The sequence below is a fragment of the Phascolarctos cinereus genome, unplaced genomic scaffold, assembly GCF_003287225.1.
Source record: "Phascolarctos cinereus isolate Bilbo 61053 unplaced genomic scaffold, phaCin_HiC Scaffold_1;HRSCAF=81, whole genome shotgun sequence".
Lineage (NCBI taxonomy): Eukaryota > Metazoa > Chordata > Mammalia > Diprotodontia > Phascolarctidae > Phascolarctos > Phascolarctos cinereus.
The window spans coordinates 285,055,233-285,075,755 of record NW_027555514.1 but is presented as its reverse complement, the minus strand read 5'-3'; the positions used below and the strand labels follow the sequence as shown (position 1 = coordinate 285,075,755).

Genomic DNA, 20,523 nt, shown 5'->3' with positions numbered 1-20,523 from the left:
TCTGGTCCTCAGTTTCCTCATGTCTTACACTTGGATTCTATGGATTGCATGCCTCTTGCTGGCTCGGGCTTGCTCAGGAAAAGCCACTGAGCCAGAATGTGGGGGCTGAGCCCCAGCACTTCCTTCACAAGGGAGGAGGAACATGAAAGGGGGCAAGTCCCCTTCGCCTTTTAGTGACCCACCAGTAAAATGAGCAGGACACTGGATCCACTCTTCAGGATGGGCAGCAAGGGGTCCCCGTGGTCAGCCAGAGCAGCAGGCCTGGCGGAAGCAGCAGAGGCCCGGTCCTCACCTTCTGGGCTGCCACCATCCTCCCAGGACAGCCAAAGCTCCAGCATGCAGTGGCCAAACCTGCTCAGTAAGTCTGGGTACATCAAGAAGAACTTGAGGGTGCAGGGATGGTGGCTGTAGACCAGGCGGAGGTCTGAGATGCCCTCCAGTATCTTCCTGATGGCGCTTAGGGGAGCCTGGAGGAGAAGGCCAGTGGCCACGGATGCTCTGAGGAGGCAGCCAGGCTCTCCTGGCAAGGCACTTTCTGCCTACGCTCCAGAACCCCCTTGAGAGTCAGCTCCATCCCAGAAGCCAACTCCAAAGGAAGGAAATGATATCCACGCCCAGCTGCCCATTGGACATCTCCAAATGGACGTACAGGGACAGCTTACTGAAACGGAACTCGTGATCTTTCCCCAAACTCTGCCTGACTTTCCTGTTACTGTGAAAGGCCCCACCATGTTCCCAGGCACTTGGGCTCACAACCTCGGGGTCATCCTGGACTCCCCAAGCTTTTACCAAGGCCTGTCCATCTTCATGCCACCTTCTCTCCATCTCCCCCCTCTCCTCTGACCCTGCCACCACCCTGGGCAGTTCCTCATCACCTCATGCCTGCTGGGCTTCCCTGCCTCAAATCTCTCCCCACTCAGCTCCCAAAATGACCTTCCTAATGTGTAGGTCTATGTATGTCAGCCCTCTCTACATGGCTCACGCACAAAACCCTCTCTCTGGCACCCAGAGCCCTCCATAAGCTGGCCCTTCCTGGCCTTCCAGTCTTCCTACAGCTCACACCCACCTGCACATACTCTGTGATTCACTGACACCTCCAAGCCTATTCCCTGGCTGTGCCCCCTGCCTGGAATGCCCTCCCTCTTTACCTCCCCAAGCTAAAGAATCCTCCTCCAAGCAAGCTTCCCTGACTGCCCTAATTCCCACGCCTTCCCTCTGGTGCTTATTTCCAATTTCTCCCATCTCAGGCTCACTTATACACTACATTTGCAGGCTGTCTCCCCCATTGGACTTCCCAGTCTTGAGGGCAGGAGCTGGTTTTCACCTTTCTTTGTATCCCCAGAACTTAGCACAGTGCCTGGAACACAGTGGGTTCTTCATCAGTGCTCCCTGACCGACCACTAATGGAATTTCACCCTTCCCAGTGTAAGGCCTTCTGACAAGGCCTAGGTTCTTTTGCTGGGTTTGGAGTCAGAGGACCTGGGTTCAAATCTCCTCTCGAGTGCTCCCGGCGTGACCTCTCCTGCCTTATTTCCTCAGGTGGAACAGAAGGGGGTTGGACTCGGGGGCCTCTGAGGGCCCTTTCGGCTCTGCGTCTGTGAGGCTGTGATTCGCTAATGGTGGGACTTGGAGTGTTGGGCCAATCCACTGGGGGCAAGAAGATCTCCTTAGAGCTCCTCAAATCACGCCTGCAGGCCGTGTGGCTCCCCCAAAGTCAAGCCTTCCGGGGGAAAGCAGAGAGGCCTGCAGAAGCCCTCAGAGCCCCACTGGTGGCTGACATGGCTGTCAAGACCTTTGTCACGGGAGGCAGAAATAACAACAACAACAATAATAATAACCTGGCATTTCTACATAGCAGAGCCTCACATGCTGGCTCCCTCCCCCTGACCTCTCTTCCCAGTTATCATTCCCAGGGGTAGGAGACAGGCCCCCACAGGAAGAGATTGGCAGCCCACGTCAACCCTGGAAATGACTGATCTCTTCCCATCTCTGGCAGACTCTGCCCTGTAAAAGCAAGGTAAAAAGCTCAGAGCCCTGGTTCAGCACCTTCCACACGCTAGGTAAGCCCAAGAAAAACAGTCAATACCTTCTCTAAAGGCTCCGCTTTGTCCTGACAGATCGCAAGGAGGTAAAGGGCTGCTCGGAAAATCACAGGAGGCGGCCGCTCGCCCTGGTCCTGGACTGACAGGAGGAGGCTTCTCACGGCTGAGAACAATTCTGCCTCTGGCATGAACCTGCCAACAGCAGTGGAGCCAGTGAGGATGGTCAGCCCTCAGGGCTTTGCTCCACCTGCCAGCCTGCCATGGCCTATGGCCACTGGCTTAGAGGCGCCCCCCCACGTTGGGTCCAGCAGCTGCTATGAAGGAGGCCACCGTCAGTGCCCGAAGGACGTCACCCAGTCCTTTTGCACCTCAGGCAGGGCACAAGACTTCAGCCGGTGATGCCCACAAAGCAGAACAAAACAGACCAGGTAAGAAAGGGTCCCTTCTTCAGCTCCCCAGGTCACCAGACTCCCAAGAGGCTCCCTGCTGACCAGAAAGGGGGTCTCTCTCTCTCTCTCTCACCTGTCAACACCTTGGGCCCACAGTCTCCCCTGAGGAGCAGTTAAGGAAATAGCAAGCCAGAGTAAAGCCTTCTGGTGTGGCTGCCACCTTCTGCCTGCCCTCCCTCTGGGTGTCTACGCCGTACCTTGCTCTGGGCTCACCTGTCCTCATGGATATAAGCAAGGTAGAGGAGGAGGAGGAGGCAGTACTGGCGCTGACGAGCAGCTTCATCCACATACAGGGAATCAGACAGGAGCGCCAGGCTTTCGGAGCCTCTGGTGTTTACCTGCGCCAGACTATGCTGTAGGATGCTGGACACAATGGACAGCCCTAGAAACAAGCCAAATCACAGAGGCAGAAGCTCATGTGGGTCTTGAGAAAGGCCATTTGGGTGGATAGAGCACCAGCCCTGGATTCAGGAGGACCTGAGTTCAAATCTGGCCTCAGACACATAACATTTACTAGCTGTGTGACCCTGGGCAAGTCACTTAACCCCATTGCCTAAAACAACAAAAAACCAAAAAAAAAAAAAAAAGAAAGTCCATTTGGACACTTTGGGCCCTGGTGTCCAGAGATCCAGCTCTGACAAGAGCTGTGTGACCTCGAGTAAATCCCCAGACCTCCCTGAGCCTACAAAATAGGGAGAATATTGGTGATACTTTACAGGGTGGCAGGGGAAAAAGCACCGGGTAAACCTAGGAATATTTAGCTTGGAAAATAGAAGATGTGTGTGTGTGTGTGTGTGTGTGTGTGTGTGTGTGTGTGGAGGGGGAGGATAGGAAAGCCTTCGTCAAGTATCTGAGGCCATCTGTCATAGGAAAGAAGCATCAGATGTGTTCTGCTTGGAAGCAACAGCTAAAAGTTACAGAAAGATTTTAGCTCCATATAAGGAAAAACTTAACAATTCAAGTGGCACACTTTCCTCCAGAAGCTGCTAAGACCCTACTTCTGAGGATTACTGCCCTTGGGATGAGTCATTTTAATTTCCCTGGGCCTCAGTTTTCTCATCTGTAAAATGAAAGGTTTGGACCAGCTGATAGTCTCTTCCAGACCCAGACCCATGGCTGATAAGCCTTGGATTTCTGCCCCAGGGTCTTCAGTTGCAGGCCAGATACCATTATGGGGTTAGCTGTGGACGAGAGTTCTAGTTAGGCCCACGCAGGACCTTGGAGGTCCGTGCTGGGGCTGGAGATTCAGGAAAGGAGATAATATTTAAAAGCAGGGGACAACCGAGAGTCTGACCTTTCACCTCTGCAGCGTCAGTACACTAGATATTCCCTCAGAAAAGGAAAGGTCTCTGAGGCAAGATAGACCCTCACCTCCCCAGCATGATTTGCTCAATCATCCCCTGCATCAGGGCGTGAAGGGAACCCTACGCAAAAACCTTATGTAAACAAGGGCTGTGTCTGAAAAGGTGGGAGTGCCTACGCAGAGCTATGGGCAGGGCCCACACAGGAGTCAAGGGCATCCCAAGAAGGGGCAGAGAAGTGTCTAAAAGGGAATGGGCTGCCTGAGGAAGGAGGCTTTAGAGCAGCTGATCTCATTCGGGAAGGTTTTCTTTAGAGAAAGCCCAGACCTGCCTCTCTCCGCAACACTCTCCTCCTTCTCCACCACATTTGATCCTCTGAGTCCAACCCTCCGGGGTCAAGCAGAAAAAGTGTAACATCTTCTCCACTATGAGAAATGTTCAGATACTTTAAGGTACTGAGTTCCCCATCCTGGAGGCCTTCAAGAAGAGGCTGAATGATTATTTGTTGGGAAGGGCACAGAGCCGGTTCCCAATCGGTATAAACAGGACTGGATGACTTCCAAGTACTTCTGGCTCTGTAACAAGAGTTGGGAAGTCCAGAAATTACGATGGTGAGTAGTCAGGACAGCATCACAGAGAAAACAGGAGTAGAGCCGGTCCTTGCAGGAAGTAAATGGAGGCCAGAGGAGACTGTCCTGCTAAGGTATGGGCAGCAGTCGGATGGGGATGGTTAAGCACAAGGGGAGAGACAAGGTTAGGTTTAGGGTGAGAGGCAGGTAGGCCAAGGGTTAAGTGATGGTGTTGGGATGAGCAAGAGAACAGGAAGCCAAGGAGGTAAAGTGTGAGCCAGGAAGCTTCTATTTCTCAGAATTCCAACTAACAATCACCATCACTAACCTCTAACCACTCACGTGGTGATTTTAGGTGCTTTGCCTTTTGTGATTCTCACAAATCACTTGCTCGCACCATAAGGTAGGCATTACAGGTATCACTATCTCCATTTTCCAGATGATGAAACTGAGGCCCAGAAAACCCAATCCTCCACCCCCACAGGGTGCCAGAGGGACGGTTGCTGGGCTTGGGTTTTTCTTCTCCTAGCCCTCTGGCATGCTGGGGCTGCACATGACACCTTCTCTAGCAGGAGGGGTCAGTCTTTTCCTCAAGGCAGATCTCTGATGACCAGGCTACTCAGACACAGTTCAGGGAGTTTTTTCGACAGGGGGCCGGTTCAACAACCACCCCATGTCCCTAGGGCTTGTCTGACAGCCCCAGTTACACAACAGACACAGGTCTTTCCCTTTGCCAGTTTGGCTACAAGTGGGGACCACAAGAGTGGCCTAGTCACACATGCTGGCTGCCTCACACACACCCACCATGCCGTCTATCGTCTCGGCCCTGGTCTTCCATGACCAGTGTGAACTGATACAATGCCACCACTGCTCTGTCCACCCCCTCCCTGAATCTGCATGAATGTTAGGGCTCTGGCTGTCTATCGGGCCTATGCAGGATTTGGCAACCCTGACACCTACATTTGGGACAGCCTAAACATGAACACAGGATAGCTAGGTGGCGCAGTGGATAGAATGCTGGGCCTGAAATCAGGAAGATGACTTCCTGAGTTCAAATCCAACCTCAGACACTCACTAGCTGTGTGACCCTGGGCAAGTCACTGAACCCTGTTTGCCTCAGTTTGCTCTTCTGTAAATGAGCTGGAAAAGGACATGGGAAACCATTCCAGTATCTTTGCCAAGAAAACCTCAAGAGAGGTCACAAGGAGTTGGACATGACTGAAAACAACCGAGCAACAACCACAAACACGGACACACCGTGGCGGTGGAGACTTTCATGGATTAATCTAGGTGGTAGCAACGGACTAAGGAGAGAAGCTGACCCTGAGGTCAAGCCCCTAGAATGGACCCTGGTCCATATGACCCCAGAATCAGGGTCCCAGATTCCCAGCCTGTGGGGGCGGCAAGCTCATCATGGGTTGTTCTTCCACTCTGGTGCCCTGACTACCAGGTTGGACAGTGCAGACAAGAATCCCCAAGGTGACAGTTTCCTCCCCAAGTCTTGAGTCCTGAGGATGAGGCAATGGTTCTGGTCCGGGAAGTGACTGGGACGAGAATGGGAAAGGAAGAAGCAGGCCTCTGCCAATGTCAACGAAGTCAATTTGACCCACCAAGCACTGATACCAACCCCTAAAGGGTGCAGGGCAGCCGTGCTGAAGCCAGCCAGAAAGACCAAACGAAAAAGTGCCTCCCTTCAAGGGGCAGACATCCTACCAAGGGAACAACATTCACATATGTGCACACAGGATGACTGGAGGAGGAGGCGGTGGGGACGTTCACTATTGCACCTGGTAGGGGAGGGTCTTTTAAGGGGCAGCGGTAAGGGGGGAATGCCCACCCGGCATGAAGGACAGTCTGTGCAAAGGCACAGAGGTGGGAAACACAATGCCTACTTAGGGGAAGCACAAAGGAGCTGGACTGACTGCACCAAAGGCGACCAGGGAGCCATGGACAATAAGCCTGGGAAGGTAGGCTAAAGCCAGGCTGTGGAGGCATGAAATGCCACGCTGAGGCCTTGGTATTTTATCCTGGGGACACAGGAAGCCCTGGAGGTTTCTGGAGCTGGAGACTCACGTGACCAGACTTTGACAGCTGAGTGCAGAACAAACTGCAGAGGGAAGGGGTGAAGAGCTGGTAGCTCAGAAGGCTGCTCCTAGAGTACAGGTGAAAGGTGACAAGGTACACTAGGCCAGAGGCCCTGTGGATGGGGAGGAGGGGACAGTGTTGAAGCGAGACAGCTGGGGACCCCATCCAAATGGGAAAAAGATAAGGACCCAGACACTGGGGCTTCGGTTAATTACACTTCCTGGAGTCAGGCCAAGAAAGGAAGGGGCCTTTTGGCACCCACATTCAGCAATGGGAGGTTACCCCTACAAGGGAGGATTAGTGTAAAAGTCACATGGGAGGTATTCCAGGGACGTGGCCGATGTGGGGGTAGACAAAGGGGCCTCAATACAAGCAGTGCGTCATGTGCACTGAGCCAAGATCCCATCCCTGCAGTCAGAGAGGCACACCTAAGCACCCAGGAAGAATGGAGGCTTCTGCCCATTCTCGGGTCCCCTGCCTCAAGGGGAAGATGGGGAGGGGTCCCTGCTGAAGGCCACGGCTTGCCAGAGGAGACCTCTGCCTACATTTGTCCCGTAGACCCCCCCAACCCGACATGCTGCTTTGTACACATGATGTCATTAAATAAGGAGACACCGGCTTTGCAAGAAGGAGCATAATGAATATTAGTAAGGGGTTCATTAGGTACTCCAGTCATAAGCAGGGACATCTCTTTTTAGCATCTCTAAAAAAGGAGACAAGTTGTATCCTGGCCTCAATTACCCAGTTACCAGGGTCTCTACTCCCCTGGATCTCAGATATTGTGGCTGGAGCTTGGGAAGAGTGGATTTATGCCTCAGCATAAAGCTGGCCTCAGCAGGGGCATAGCGTCTTACTGGAATTAGGGAGAAGGATATATGCATGGCAGCTTTTTGGACACGGTCTGGCCATTGTGAGGTCTGGTGATGCCTTCGGGCTAGTTAGTGCCCTGGTAATTTTCCACCATGGTTAATGAGTTTTAGAGGCTCTTCTGGGCAGCCGGGTGGAGCCGTGGATAGAGCACAAGGCCTGGAGCCAGGAGGACTCATCTTCCCGAGTTCAAATCTGGCCTCAGACACCTACTACCTCTGTGACTCTGGGCAAGTCACTTCACCCTGTTTGCCTCGGTTTCCTCACCTATCAAACGAGCTGGGGGAGGAAATGGCAAGCCACTCCAGGATCTGGGCCAAGAAAACCCCAACGGGGCCACGGAGAGTCGCGCATGACTGCAAAACGACTAAACAACCACAGAGAGTTTCTTCTCTATCAGTGTACGGTGGCCTGATTTTTTCTCACTGTGGACAGGAGCAGATTTCACAGAAATACTCAGTTACGTTGCTATCATGCCACATTTTGTACCACGAGTCTGAGAACTGCATTTTGCAATAAAGCATGTGAAGAGGACAGGGCGATAGAAGGGAAGAAAGGCTGGTGCATCATGGAGCCACACAAACCTGTGAAGATGACCCTGCTACTGGGCACGGTGCCCAGACAAGAGCTAGGCCATCGGGAAGTACGGTCAGAGACAGTCACAGATGTTCAGAGCTGGAAGGTTCCTCTGAGGGCACGCCATCCCCCTCCAGGGGGACTGCGCCAGCTCCAGGGAGGCCAGGAACAGACCTGCCAGATGTGCCAGCAGCAATGGAGGCTCTGGAACATTCTCTAGAAATGGGATCTTTTCTAGACAGCTCACTCCAGGCTCCCTCAAATGGATGAGCCCCCACACACAACTTTTTTTGGTTGTTTTCTGATGAGGCAATTGAGGTTAAGTGACTTGCCCAGGGTCACACAGCTAGTAAGTGTTATGTATCTGAAGCTGGATTTGAACTCAGGTCCTCCTGACTCCAGGGCCAGTGCTCCATCCACCGCATCACCTAGCTGCTCCCCCCGCAACTCTTAAGGAAAAGCATGGTATACACATGGGTGGCCAAATCAGAGGTTTTCTTATGGTAAAAACAAACAAAGGCCTTCATAGCTGCACCCTTGCTGTGACAGCTGAATGATGACGCCTTTCTTGTGCAGGGATGGAAACCTCTGGTGTGGTGCTGGAAGATGATGCTGTGTCGAAACTCATCTCTAAAGGAGGCTGGGTCCACTCTGACCCTCAGACCTACTTCCTCCTTCCCAACAGTTCCTTGCTTACATGGCTGGGATGAGCAGGGAGTCACCAGCGATAACCCTTCCCAGAAGATGGCAGACCACTGGGCCTTGCCATCCACCCAGCTACTGCGCCCTCCCCATCCAAGAGCATTACCATCTGAGCTGCCAACATGGACACCCAGACCTTGTCACCTGCACCCTCCTGCATGCACTGTCTCCCTTCAGGAGAAGGTGAGCTCTTTGAAAGAAGGGACTGTATTGATTTTGTATTTGTACCCCCAATACTTGGCACAAAGTAGACACTTCATTCATCCATACGTCCATGCCTAGGGCCAGTTCTGTGTTATTCTCAGCAGTCGACTTTAGTGGAAAGAAAGCCCACCATCAGATCAGGAGCTGTCAGTTACCAAGGCTGTCTGGGAACACGGCAGCATAACCTGGAGGTATTTAACTACCCAGTGACCGTCTGAATGGACCACAAGAACTCACCAGACATCCTGCCCCGTGGCTGTTATTATTTTCACAGGTCTATCTGGTTCCAACACACCTACCTTTCCAGTGTATTATCATATCAATGCCCTCTGCACACTGTGTTCTCTCCCAAATGGACTCCACGCTCTGACCCCCCCACCTCAGCATTCCATCTCCAGCCTTCCATAGTGGCACAAGCCATCCCTCACGCCTGTCATTCCTCCCTTCTCTTCACTGCCTCTCAGAATCTTTAGCCTCCTTCAAGGTTTCACCTCCTCCTCTATGAAGCCTTTCTTGATCACTCCCAGTTATTGATGTTTTCTCTCTCCTCAAATTACCTTATTTTTACCCAGCTGTGTAACTACTGTCATCTCTAGTCAGTGGCCATTTATTAAGCACCTACTGTGTTCCAGGGCTGGTTCTGTTTTGCCTTTGTACCCCCTTGCTTTAAACCCAGTAACAGGCCAGTCAGGGAGCCTGTCTGAGCATCACTTTCTTTACTGACTGGGGGAGCACGTCCTCCCCTTATTAAGGATTGAGGCAGACTCACTAAAAGGCTGAAACGGTTAGAGGCGGGGTTGAGGCGAGATCATGAGGGGCAAATGGGGGCAAACGTTGGTCCTGGAGCTCTCTGGGAATCCCGATGCGGGTGCGCATCTGCTGGGCCGACTCCCTGCCTTTGGTGTTCACACCTCTAAGGAAGTTCACTGCCCAAGGGCACCCTCGTGCATCTTACCCTCTCTGGGTGGTGGTCTTGTCTCCTCCAAAGCTGAAAAGAGGTTGAGGCACAGGGAGCAGAGGAAGCTGGAACAAGCCTGATTCAGGGCTAGGTGACTTCACGGGAGAAGAGAGAGAGAGAGAAAATGAGAGAGAGAGTCTGAGAGTCCTTAGTTCAGCTGCCCCCCAGACACAGGGGACACCTTTTAGAGATCCCTGCAGAGAAAAGCACATTGGCCCGCAGACAGTAAGAGGACCGAGCAGGGCTTTGGCCGGCTCTCCTCCTCCTCCTCCTCCTCCTCCTCTCCAAAGCTCTCCCTCTGTCCAGCTTCTTACCATTCTTTGGATGACAGCCAGGATCAAGCTTCTTGGAGGTCATTCCCTAATACGGTGCTGGGGGGCTTCTGTTCACACCTTTCGCATGTACATCACATCCCTCTGGGGACCCACTAAGCTCTCCCTTCCCCCTCAACGAGCCCTAAACCCCTCGCAGCCTCTGCCTTCCTCCAAGGACAGTCTGCTTCCATCAGGGAGGTTGTGCCCTGGTTAGGGGCAAGAATGGGGCTGAGGCCAAGCAGAGGACAAAAGGCTTAACCTCAAATAAGTGACACCTGGCCTACTCCACGTGCAGGGTTCCCTCTACCATGCCTGCGCTGTCAACTACAGCTCAGGGGCTGCTAACGAGGCTAACCTCATAGCCTCTGAATGGCCCAAAATACAGTGGGCATCCTGAAAACCATTCTGTAAGTACAGAGGCGGGTACCAGCTCATAAAAGGCCGGCAGACGGGCTGTTAGGAGTTTAATGAGATGGGAGCTAAAGCAGCAACCTCTGTCTCCCCCTCAATCATCCCACCACCTGCTGCAAGAAAACATTCCTCCTTGTAGCTGTGGAACCCACTGCTCAGTGGCAGCTTAACCAAACATGTGAGCTCCTACTTTGCCTTCCCACAGGTGTGGGCGGGCGTGGGGTTATCTACCTCACAGCTGGGTCTGGTGGGTTCCTGAGACCAGGCCCCAGGGACAAGGCAAGACGAACAGAACCCTACAAGAAAGGGATGGATATGGAAGCATCCATTTTTGAGGCTGGCTGGTTCGATTTTTTGTTTAGTTGATTTTTTTTTTTTTGAGACTGGGAAGACAGCAGCCACTCATGGGCCCAATTCCAGGGCTGATAAGCATGGGAGCTTTGGCCTGCTCTGCTTCTGACCCATCCTTGGGCAGAATGCTGGCCAGCCACTCCCTAGGGCTCACTAGGTTGGTGCCCGCCGTAGTACAGACACCTGGCTTAGCACAGGACAGCTCAGATGATGCACAAGCCTCATCTTAGCCTGCCCAGCAGCAGGGATTCTAGGAGTATACACTGTACCCAGAGGCTGCTTTAAGAAGCAAGGACCTTTGGAAGTAGAGGGCTTGCTGACTTATGAAAATACGGTTTGAAGCAACAAAGGCCCAAGGGCTGGCAGCTGGGAAACGTCAGCATGATGACCTCCGCCTGCTGCCCTGGGAGACGCACCTCATCCGGATGCATCCAACACCACATGCATGCCAACTGCCCCCATCAACGGGAAATCCCTGCCCCTCTGGCTGGCCATCAGGCTGGACCAGGACATGCTCCCTCTCCTCCCTGCCCCAGGCCTCTGGAAGCCCTGGGGCCTCGCCTACCTCTGTCCACAGCAGAACCGGGCCTTCAGCTCCAGGCTCAGTCTGATGAAGGAGGACGAGGCTGGAGGAGCAGAGGAAATGAACTCTGTTTCAATGACAGGCTCTCAAAGTGATGGGTTTTCAAAACCTCCTCCACTATCCCTTCAACCACATCCTGGTAGATGAGGCAAAGTGCACCTGCCCCTTATGGCTTCCTGGCCCTCTTGGTCCACTAGAGCCTGGGTCCTCATTAGAGATACGCAGGGGCTGCTAACTTGCTCCAGATTGCAGGGGACAGCAGGGAAATCCACTCTTCTGCTTCTGTCTCTGAATTCTCTTGAGGAAGGGGCATTCTCCACACTCATACATGCTGCCCTGGTTCCAGTGAAAGTCGCCGTCTTAGCTTGGTGACCCAGACCCAAATCACTGTGTCAGTACCAACTAGAACCCCTAACACTTCCTAAGCTACAGCAGCTTTGCCAGGCTCTCTCCATTCTGTACTCTGGGGAGGAAGATGGCTTCCCCCTTAGCTTCCTCATCTCCAAATGAGGTAGGTCATGGGTCCCAGCCAGCCCTACAAGTGGGAGCCTGTGAACTTTGGCAAGGAACTACCAGAGGAGAACATGACCAAGCTTCTTTCCATCCTGTCGGGGGCAGTTTCCTAAATGAATAGCCCTTTGAGCTGAGCTCATCCAGAGCCAGGCAGAGGACAGTCCCCCAAGCTGGCCCAGGGCCCCAGGGCTCCCTACCCAGCTTCTTGGAGAACTTCTCCTTCATGTGGGGTACAATTATGAACAAGCTGCTGAGGACTGAGAGGAAAATCTCCATGAGAGCGGGCTGCGTGGCCTGTTCAGAATGCCTCTGTAAGCAGGGGAGAGAGGAGAGAGGAGGGAGAGAGCCGTCAACCCCAAAGGCTGTCCCCGAAGGTGCAGCCATACAGAGTCAGCAAACACACATCATTCCTGGCCAGAGTCACCCTAGGGCCCAGGCTCTACAGCTGAGCTTTGGGGGACCCTGGAATCCCAGGGGGAAGGAGAAAGACACCAGCAATGGAATAATCCTCCTTCTAGACTGGTTCCACAGGGTACCCCACACAGTCAGGCCTCACTGCTGCCAACCAGCCCGGCTCACTGAACTAACCGAGTGTGAGCTTCTCTCCCCCCGGGGACTCTGCCTGTGCCCGAAGTCAACCCAGACAGCGCTTCCCCCTGCCAGCAGAGCCCCAGGGCAGCACAGGCCTCCCCTTCAGGCAACAGCTCTATTTCTTAAAAGTTGTGCCAATGAAGCAAAAAGAATCAGCGGCAGGCCAGAGGAACAGGGGAAGCTCAGGCCCAGAGGAGCCCTGGGGTGAGTCCTTTTATTAAAGAAGGCACTCTTCATCAAATAATTATCCACCAAAATCAGGGGCGGTGCTTCCAGACAGACTCCACTCAGGTATTGCTCAAGGTCACTGTGGGCCAGAACTCTGCTGGAACTGGGGCGGGGCAGGAGTTACCCCCCTCTTCCCCTCCACACCAGGCCCACCCCGCCCTTGGGGACCGATGTAGTCCAGGACCACCTGGGGCCATTTGGGATGATTGCCCCCCAGGGCTGGATGTGGGGACCAGCGGGGGGGCCTTTTGGCCAAGAAGAATTTAAAAGCAGCTGTGGGGCTTTGGCTGGGCACTCCTGGGTCTGTCTCCCTGTCTGCTTTCCAAGCTTCCTGCTGGTAGCTCTTATCTTCCTGACCTGCCTGCAGAGTTGCTTTTCCCCGGGGGTGGGGGGCTGGATATATTTGTATTTGCCAGACTGTCTATTAGAACATTGTTCAGGCTCTTGACCTCCTGGGCCAAAGAGCCAGCCCACTGAGCACCTTCCAGAGACACCACCCCATTGTCCTCATCCTCCCCTCTCTGTTCCCAGGTGCTTTAAGTCTTGAAGCAGAGAGAAGCCATGTGGCTTAGTGGATGGAGAACTGGCCCAGGGGGCAGGGACACCTGGCTCCTAGACGGCCTCGGCCTCCTGCTGGCTGTGCCACCTGGGGCAGGGCCCCGACCCAAGGCTAGAAACTGTGGGAGGTGCATGCTCCACTGGAAGGAGTTCTCACACCAGGAGTTCCTCGCACTACTAAATCCCAGATACAAACCAGAAGACACAATGGAAATCATTAGAAGAAACAGGAAGATGGCCCTAATGCCCCTCGCCCGAGACCCTATGGGAGAATGGGCCCCGGCCCAGCAGCAGTGCCACGTCTGTGGCCCAGCCGCCATTTGCCAGTCTCCTGACCCTGGCGGCCAGACCACTGCCCCTTACTCTCCCGGCCCTCCTCTACCTTGGCCCCCGGTCCCCTCACCCCAACCGTGTCATCCCCCAGCCATCCTACCATCACAGTAGGAATGCAGAGGGAATCACAGGCACTCAGCAGGAACTCAGAGAACGTCTCCAGTGTGTCTTCTTTCTCAGTGCTGGGAGCCGTGAAGGGGTTCTCCCAGGCCGAGGGCTCGTTCCGAAACTCTATGGCCAGCCTGGGAAACAGAAAGCAGCAAAGCCCTGCCCTTTGTGCAAGACCAGTTTGTGTTTGAGAACACAAACCACAGTGGCTTATTCCACCCTTCCAAAGACGCGTGGTCCCTCCACGGATGCTGATTACATCCCCTCCAGGAGGAATGAGCTTTGAGACACAGAAATGTCACCTAGCAGAGCTATTTGTCACACACAACATGAGGCCCCTCACCTGCAGGCATTTTGGAAGCCCTCAAGGGCACCCCAAAGGATGTCTCTCTGCTGCAGAACAGCTCGGCTGGGACCTCGGTTTGGTGGGTGGCCCTGGAAGAATGAGATATGTGCTCCCATGAGACTTAGAGGAAGGGGCCTGCTGAGAGAGAAGGAATGTTGGACTAGGAGTCAGAGGTCCTATTTCCAATCCTGGCTCACTGCTTATTCCCTCTGTAGCCTCTCTGGGCCTCGGTCTGCTCATCTGTGAAGGGAGCGTTTGGGCTCAGCGGCCCCCAGGCCCTTCTGGCTCAAAGCTCCAGGATGCCACACTTGGGGCCCTCACTCTAGGTCACGTGGGTGCTTGGGAGATGCAGGGAGATGGGATGTGACCAAGTGGGACAGTTGGGCCTGGAGCCACACCCAGCCTTCCTCCCCTGGGACAGTGCCCTTCTCACCAAGCACCGAGCCTTGAGTTGGGAAGGCCTGGGTGCCAATCTGACCTCGGGCACTCACTAGCTCTGGGACCCTGGGCAAGGGACTCAACACTTTTCTTCAGTTTCTTCTTCTGTCAAATGGGGATAATAGCAGCCCCTCGCTCCCAGGATTGCCGTGAGGATCCGAGGAGGTAATCTGATGAAGCTAGCCAGGTCATAATGGCTGCTCTTCTGCTCTACTTCACGAGCTCCCCCAGGCCAACAGAGGAGCTCTTGGAGGGGGAGGATGCTGGGGGGATGAGGCACACAGGGTCACAGTGGGGGTGGGCACTGCAGAGTAGAAGAGGAGCTGGAGGCCCAAGGGGACCGGGGTTAGTCTGTTTCCTCCACTGTAACTGGAGTGGGTCAGGGAGAGGGATGAACCGGTTCATCTGAGGCTCCTCCAGCTCTACATCTTTGGCCACTATAAACACGCAAATGTCCCTATCGCTGTGTGCGCTCTACCCTCCATCAGAGTAGAATTCCCTGAAGGCAAGGGTGGTTCCATGTAACCTGGCATTTCCCCCAGCTCCTCCAGCTCCTCGCTGCCCATGCCCATCAGGGAGCAGCAGTCATTGCGTGTTAGCTCTCTGGCCATCTCTGCGACTATTACCCCTGGGAGAAGCAGGCCACAGCTAGGGAGAGGCCTCTGGCTCACAGGTGGCGACAGGTCAGCACAGCGGTCCAGCAGGGCTTGGACCAAGGCCTGAAGCTCTCCATACGGCACTGGCGGCGAACTCAGGTGGTGCTTCCTGTGGAGGGCGAGAGGAAAGCAGGTGTAGGCAACGCGCCCCGTGGGGTTCAAGTTTGGATTGGAATTAGATGCCCACTAAGGGACACCCACAGCCCTGCTGGCCGCACTCTGGCCTCTGAATGTGCATGAAGCCAAAGGAGGCCAGTCTCACAGGTGGGCGGGTGCCTTTTGTCCTGAGGATGGAGAAGGACCTGCACAGAGCCTGACTCCTGGACCAGCGAAGCCTGTCCTGCAAAAAGCACAGGTGGGTCCTGCTACCTGAGGGAGTCAGTGAAAAGGAAGCTCCTCATTTCAGAGGACAGGTGGCCTTGGGGAAAGCTCTGGGACATAGGCTTTGGCCTGCCAGAAAGTGAGATCGGCTACTTCCTGCCTGGGTGACTGCCCCTTCCAGGCCTTGGTCTCCTCACCTGTGAAACGAGGGGGTCGGAGCCTCCCAACTCTCACATTCTATGTTCTTAGGACTGCTGGGTCTGAATCGCCCATCAGTCAAGCCCCAAGCATGTAGTAATTGCTTACTGCGTACGAGGCACTGTGCCGAGTTCTGGGGATGACAGGGGAGAATCCTCACTCTTGCTTTCTTCCTCTCTGCCGGGGTGTACAGCCCCCCATCTTCTGTGCTGTCCTGTGCTCCCCCATGCCAACAGAGAACCGCCAAATCCCCCAACACGGGCAGGCAGCACATTTCATCAGGGCATGCTGGGCCCTGTTTTTAGGAGCCAACTATTCATTGAATAATCAGCCCTAAAGGGCACTACTTTTGCTCATCTGACTAAAGAAACTACAATTTGACTCAAATTGAGCATAACATTTCACATAGGTCAGGACAAGCTCTCCTCTAAGAAAGTGCAGTGTGCACTTCAGTTTAAACACAAAGCCACTCTCTTTGGGGAGAGGCAGGTGAGCCTGGGCCCTGTCACCCCCATGGCATGCAGGCCCGCACCCTCACCCACCTATGGGGGAAGCACTATCCCCATGAAACAGATGTAGGACCTTCTCACCCTGTGGTGAACAGAATGACCCCAGATGGCCAAACGCGGACAGTGACACCCCAAGACCACTGAAAGACAAGAGAATGGCGTCCACTGGACTGGGCCGCTCTCGTAGGCACAAGGAGCAGAGGGAGTGTGATCTGCACTGATGAAGGGAATTCCCACGTCAAGGAAGCATCAGGTCTATCCTCATCATTTCCACAGCACTACTGTCTCACTTGATCCATCAAAGTAACCAGGAATTTTACAGATTGGAAAGGACCTGATTGGTCGAGTACAAACGAATCTGAATCCTTGCTATAGGACTCCAGGCAATGGGCTGAGCATCCAGCCTTTGCTTGAACACCTCACCTGACAGGGAGCTCACCCCCTAATAGGGCTGCTAGCTTTGAGTACTCTAGAAATGTGAGTTATGACCTCACAAGGCTGCCTGGGCTCACAAGTTTTAGCCTGAGACAAACTGCCTCCCTCTAACTGCCCCAGTCCGGAGGTCAGCAGGAAAGCTCAAGGGCCAACCCAAGTGGCCGGGGGAGAGCCAAAGATGACCGGCGACGCCGGACTCACACATTGCAGGGGAAGCTCCCCGTCTCAGCCCCTCACCTGAAAAAGGCTGCCACAGCCCTGACCGCCTCGGCCACAACCTCCAGGACAGGGTTGCTGACAGCCTCCCGGAGGACCCCGCTGGCGTCTCTGCAGGTGGCCGAGTTTGTGAAAAGCTGGATCTCTTCTGGCTGCCTGGGAAGTAGCAGAGGTCCAGCGGCTTATCTGAAGCCATTTCCCAATCCTCGCTCTGCCTGGCCCTCCTCTGCCCAGCCGTGGCCACCCTCTGACCTCCCTGTCCTCCCTCAGCCCAGCCGAGGCTGCCCTCTGACCTCTGCCCCTGTGCCCTCTCGGCCCAGCCGTGCCTGCCCTCTGCCCTCTGCCCTCACCTCTTCAGAATCTCTGTGAAGAGCATCAGACCCTGCTTGAGGAGCTCTGGGCTGTTCAGTTGCAGGATCCCCTTCAGGCTCCGCACCAGGGCCTCGATCCCTGCATTGGGGTGGACAAGTTCCAGAGGGGGCGGCCCAGTCCCAGCTGCTCCCTGCCCCAGGCAGCCTTCCCTTCACCACCCTCCAAAAAGAGAGAGCCATGAGCAAGGAGGGACGGGGTGTTTTCATAAGAATGAACTTACCTGGGCAACCAAGTCAATTCAACCAACACTGACGAGGCACCGATTGTGTGCAAGGCCTAGGGCCAAAGCAGCCACCTCGAACAGGGGAAGCAGGATTGGCTCTGCAGTCAGAGGGCCCGGGTTCAAATCTCACCCCATGTGTGACCATGCCTTCTCTGGGCCCTACTTTCCTCCTCTGTAAACGAGGGGATCAGACAGGACAGGCCCCCAGAGGCTGCTTCCAGTGTTAGGCCTAGTATCCCAAAGCCTTTGTGAAGCTGCAACATGTGGGAACCTAAAAGCCGCATGGGCACTTCTCTGTGAGCGGCCTAGCCAACTCTGGGAACAGCTCTTCTGGGCCACAGGTGCCCGCCTTCTAAATGAGGGGGGCCAGGCCAGAGGGGCTCCTCTCAGGACCCTGCCAGCTGCGAATCAAAGCGTGGGAAGGACCCATGGAGGTCGTCCAACCCCTTTTACAGATGAGGAAACCGAGGCCCAGAGAGGCAGCTCCCTCTCCAGGGACTCTCACCGACAACTTGATCTCTGAGGGTGTGAGGGAGGCAAGAGGCACCCACCTCCCAGAGGACAGAGCCAGGGCCTGGGACAAGCTTCACGACCTGAGCCTCAAGGCAAACACTCCAGACAACCTGGGGGGTCATGGGAGAGCGAGAGACACCCCCCCCCAAAGGGCAAACACCTGCAGCTGCCAGGCAGGGCAGGGATGGCGGTGATGGAGAAGAAAGTGAACCCCCACTCACTCCCACCCCCCCCCCCATACACACACTCACCCCCACCCCCACCTCAGCCCCAGGATCAAGTATAAAATCCTCTGGATGGTGTTCAGCGTTCTTCCCACCTTCCAGCCTCATCACCATCCCATCTCTTGGCTCTGGGGTCCCCCGCGTCCTCCCGCGTCCCCTTCCCCACGCTAGAGCCTGGCCCTCCCCCTCCACGTGTCCATCACGTACGTCATTTGCACGGATGACACAGGCCTGCTGCCTCTCCCCGTAGATCGGGAGTTCTGTAGAGGCAGGGACGGCTCTTCGCCCCCTTTTGTATCCCCAGAGCTTAGCACAGTGCCTGGCAAAGAGCCGGTACTTAATGTCTGCTGGCTTGACTGGGAAGTCCCCCACGGCCACTGTCTCACTACTTCTGCCCCACGGCCAACTGAGGGCCCTCCCTAAGCTGCTCATCTGGTCTAGAGGGTGTAGGCCCACAGCAACACCACTGGTGGAGTTCCCTTCCACAGAGGGGTACTTACTGAGGGTGAGGAACAGAGAAGGGCCTGGAGGCAGGGAGACCAGTTAATACAGACAGTACTTCAAAGTTTGTGAAAGGCTGTACATACGTTATCTGATTTCATCCTGGCACCAACCCTATGCTCCCCATTTGACAGAGGAGGAAACAGAGGCAGACAGAGGTGACGTGACTTGCCCAAGGTCACAAAGCCAGATCTGAACTCCAGTCTTCCTGCTGCAGGCCTAGGGCCCCCGCACCCTTCATCCCTGGGCTGCTTCAGCCGCCCACGTACCCAAAGACCTGGACAGAGCAGCAAGGCAGGAAGGGCGTGGCCTAGAAACCTCCAAAAGGAAGGCTTAGGTGAGAGGGAATCTCCAGGAAGACAGGCGGGGTCCCGGACACGCACCGTACACGGCATGACACTTGGAGAAGAAGAGACGCTCTTCGGTCAGAAGCAACAAGCAGCTGTAGGCGGCCCGGAGGAGGGCCTCGCTGGCGCAGGAGAGACGCTCAAACAGGAACTCTGCAGAGGGGACAGGGCCGAGTCAAGGGGGAGGACAGCCCTTCACTGATGGATCTCAGGAAGGCACTGCATCTGAGCTGTGCCCAGAACAGCACTGCCCCGATGAGCGCTCATCAGTGAGGGGGATCCTCCCCGCCCGAGGCAGCACCGCCCCTCACTGCTGTTCTCCCTCCCAGGGCCAGACAGAGCTGGCCTGATCCCCATCGTCAGCTGAGCCAAAGGAGCCAGGCCCTTCAACCAGGCCACCTGGGACAGGCCCTGCAGGCCCTTCTCAAAGCCCATTTCTGCACATGGGCCGAGCCCAGGGCAGGGAGTGCTCCTAGAAGCATGCCCAAGGTGGCACTGTTTGTTTTAGGGGAGGGGGAGGGGGCCCTCACCCCACTACCCCTCTGGGGGAGCAGCTGTCTGTCAAGGCTTCCAGCACCCAAAAGAAAGCTTTATCCTGTTATTCTAATGAGCTCCTTTGGAGGCCAGATGGCACTTTAACATTCAGATTATTCTATCCAGGTGAAATAAAAAGGGGCCAGTGATTAAAGGAATTAGAGGGGGAGGAGAAATGGGTCCTGCCTCTGCTATTTACCCCACTCAGGTACAGCCAACCTTGGACAGGTCAAGCATCAGCCTAAGCCTCCTGTTGTATTCTGGTGTATTTTGGATCTGAGATGTGAGGACAATACCAGATAATATGTGCATGGAGCATTTGTAAAATACGTCCCAGACATTACCTGGCCTCATCTGAGCCCCACGACAACTCTGTGGGGTAAAGACTGCTGTTATTGTCCCCATTTTAGAGATGAGGAAACTGAGGCCCAGAGCAGTCTGTGACTTGCCCAGGGTGGCTCAGCCGGCAAACACCAGATAAAGGATTCAAACCCAAGTCTTCCCATCATCCCTCTTTCCCACTAGCCACAAGCAGCTCCTCCAAATGACCCCTGAAAGCACTTCCTGCTTTACATTTTTCGCTCCTTCGGGCAATCTAAGGGGTTTGACCCCTGCTGCCTGAAAATCCTCTAATCTTCTATGTGATCCCAATAGAGTCCCTTCCCTTTCTGGGCCTCAGTTTACCCATCTATCAAATAAAGGAGGGTGGACCAGACAATGTCCAGGGGCCCTTCCAGCTCTGAGGCACACTAAAGCCCGGGAAACCGAGTCTTTGGGATGAGGAGATGACACAAGCCAGTGAAGGAGCAGGAGCAGAAAGCAGGATGTTTCTGGGCTCTCCCCAGGGGGCTTCCACTGTGAGAGCCCCCCCAGCTAGAAAAGCACACAGGACAGCGCTAACAAGGCCTTCCTCTGGAGGCCAGCCGCCACCTTACCCTCCTGTCCAT

The 20,523-nt window shown here is 54.8% G+C and overlaps 1 protein-coding gene across 2 annotated transcripts in view; it reads right to left on the bottom strand.

Annotated features, from left to right (window-relative positions):
- MEI1 (meiotic double-stranded break formation protein 1) overlaps nucleotides 1–20,523 on the bottom strand; it is a 74,942-nt gene that overhangs the window by 39,222 nt on the left and 15,197 nt on the right. For both annotated transcript variants that reach the window (XM_020982742.2, XM_020982744.2), the window contains exons 9-20: nucleotides 19,079–19,195; nucleotides 17,213–17,312; nucleotides 16,884–17,018; nucleotides 15,154–15,292; nucleotides 14,087–14,178; nucleotides 13,736–13,877; nucleotides 12,123–12,234; nucleotides 11,395–11,455; nucleotides 9,751–9,848; nucleotides 2,705–2,873; nucleotides 2,087–2,234; nucleotides 183–467 (exon numbers count right to left, since the gene is read on the bottom strand). In XM_020982742.2, the coding sequence (XP_020838401.1) occupies nucleotides 183–467; nucleotides 2,087–2,234; nucleotides 2,705–2,873; nucleotides 9,751–9,848; nucleotides 11,395–11,455; nucleotides 12,123–12,234; nucleotides 13,736–13,877; nucleotides 14,087–14,178; nucleotides 15,154–15,292; nucleotides 16,884–17,018; nucleotides 17,213–17,312; nucleotides 19,079–19,195 (1,598 nt within the window). The remainder of the gene's footprint in view (nucleotides 1–182; nucleotides 468–2,086; nucleotides 2,235–2,704; nucleotides 2,874–9,750; nucleotides 9,849–11,394; nucleotides 11,456–12,122; nucleotides 12,235–13,735; nucleotides 13,878–14,086; nucleotides 14,179–15,153; nucleotides 15,293–16,883; nucleotides 17,019–17,212; nucleotides 17,313–19,078; nucleotides 19,196–20,523) is intronic.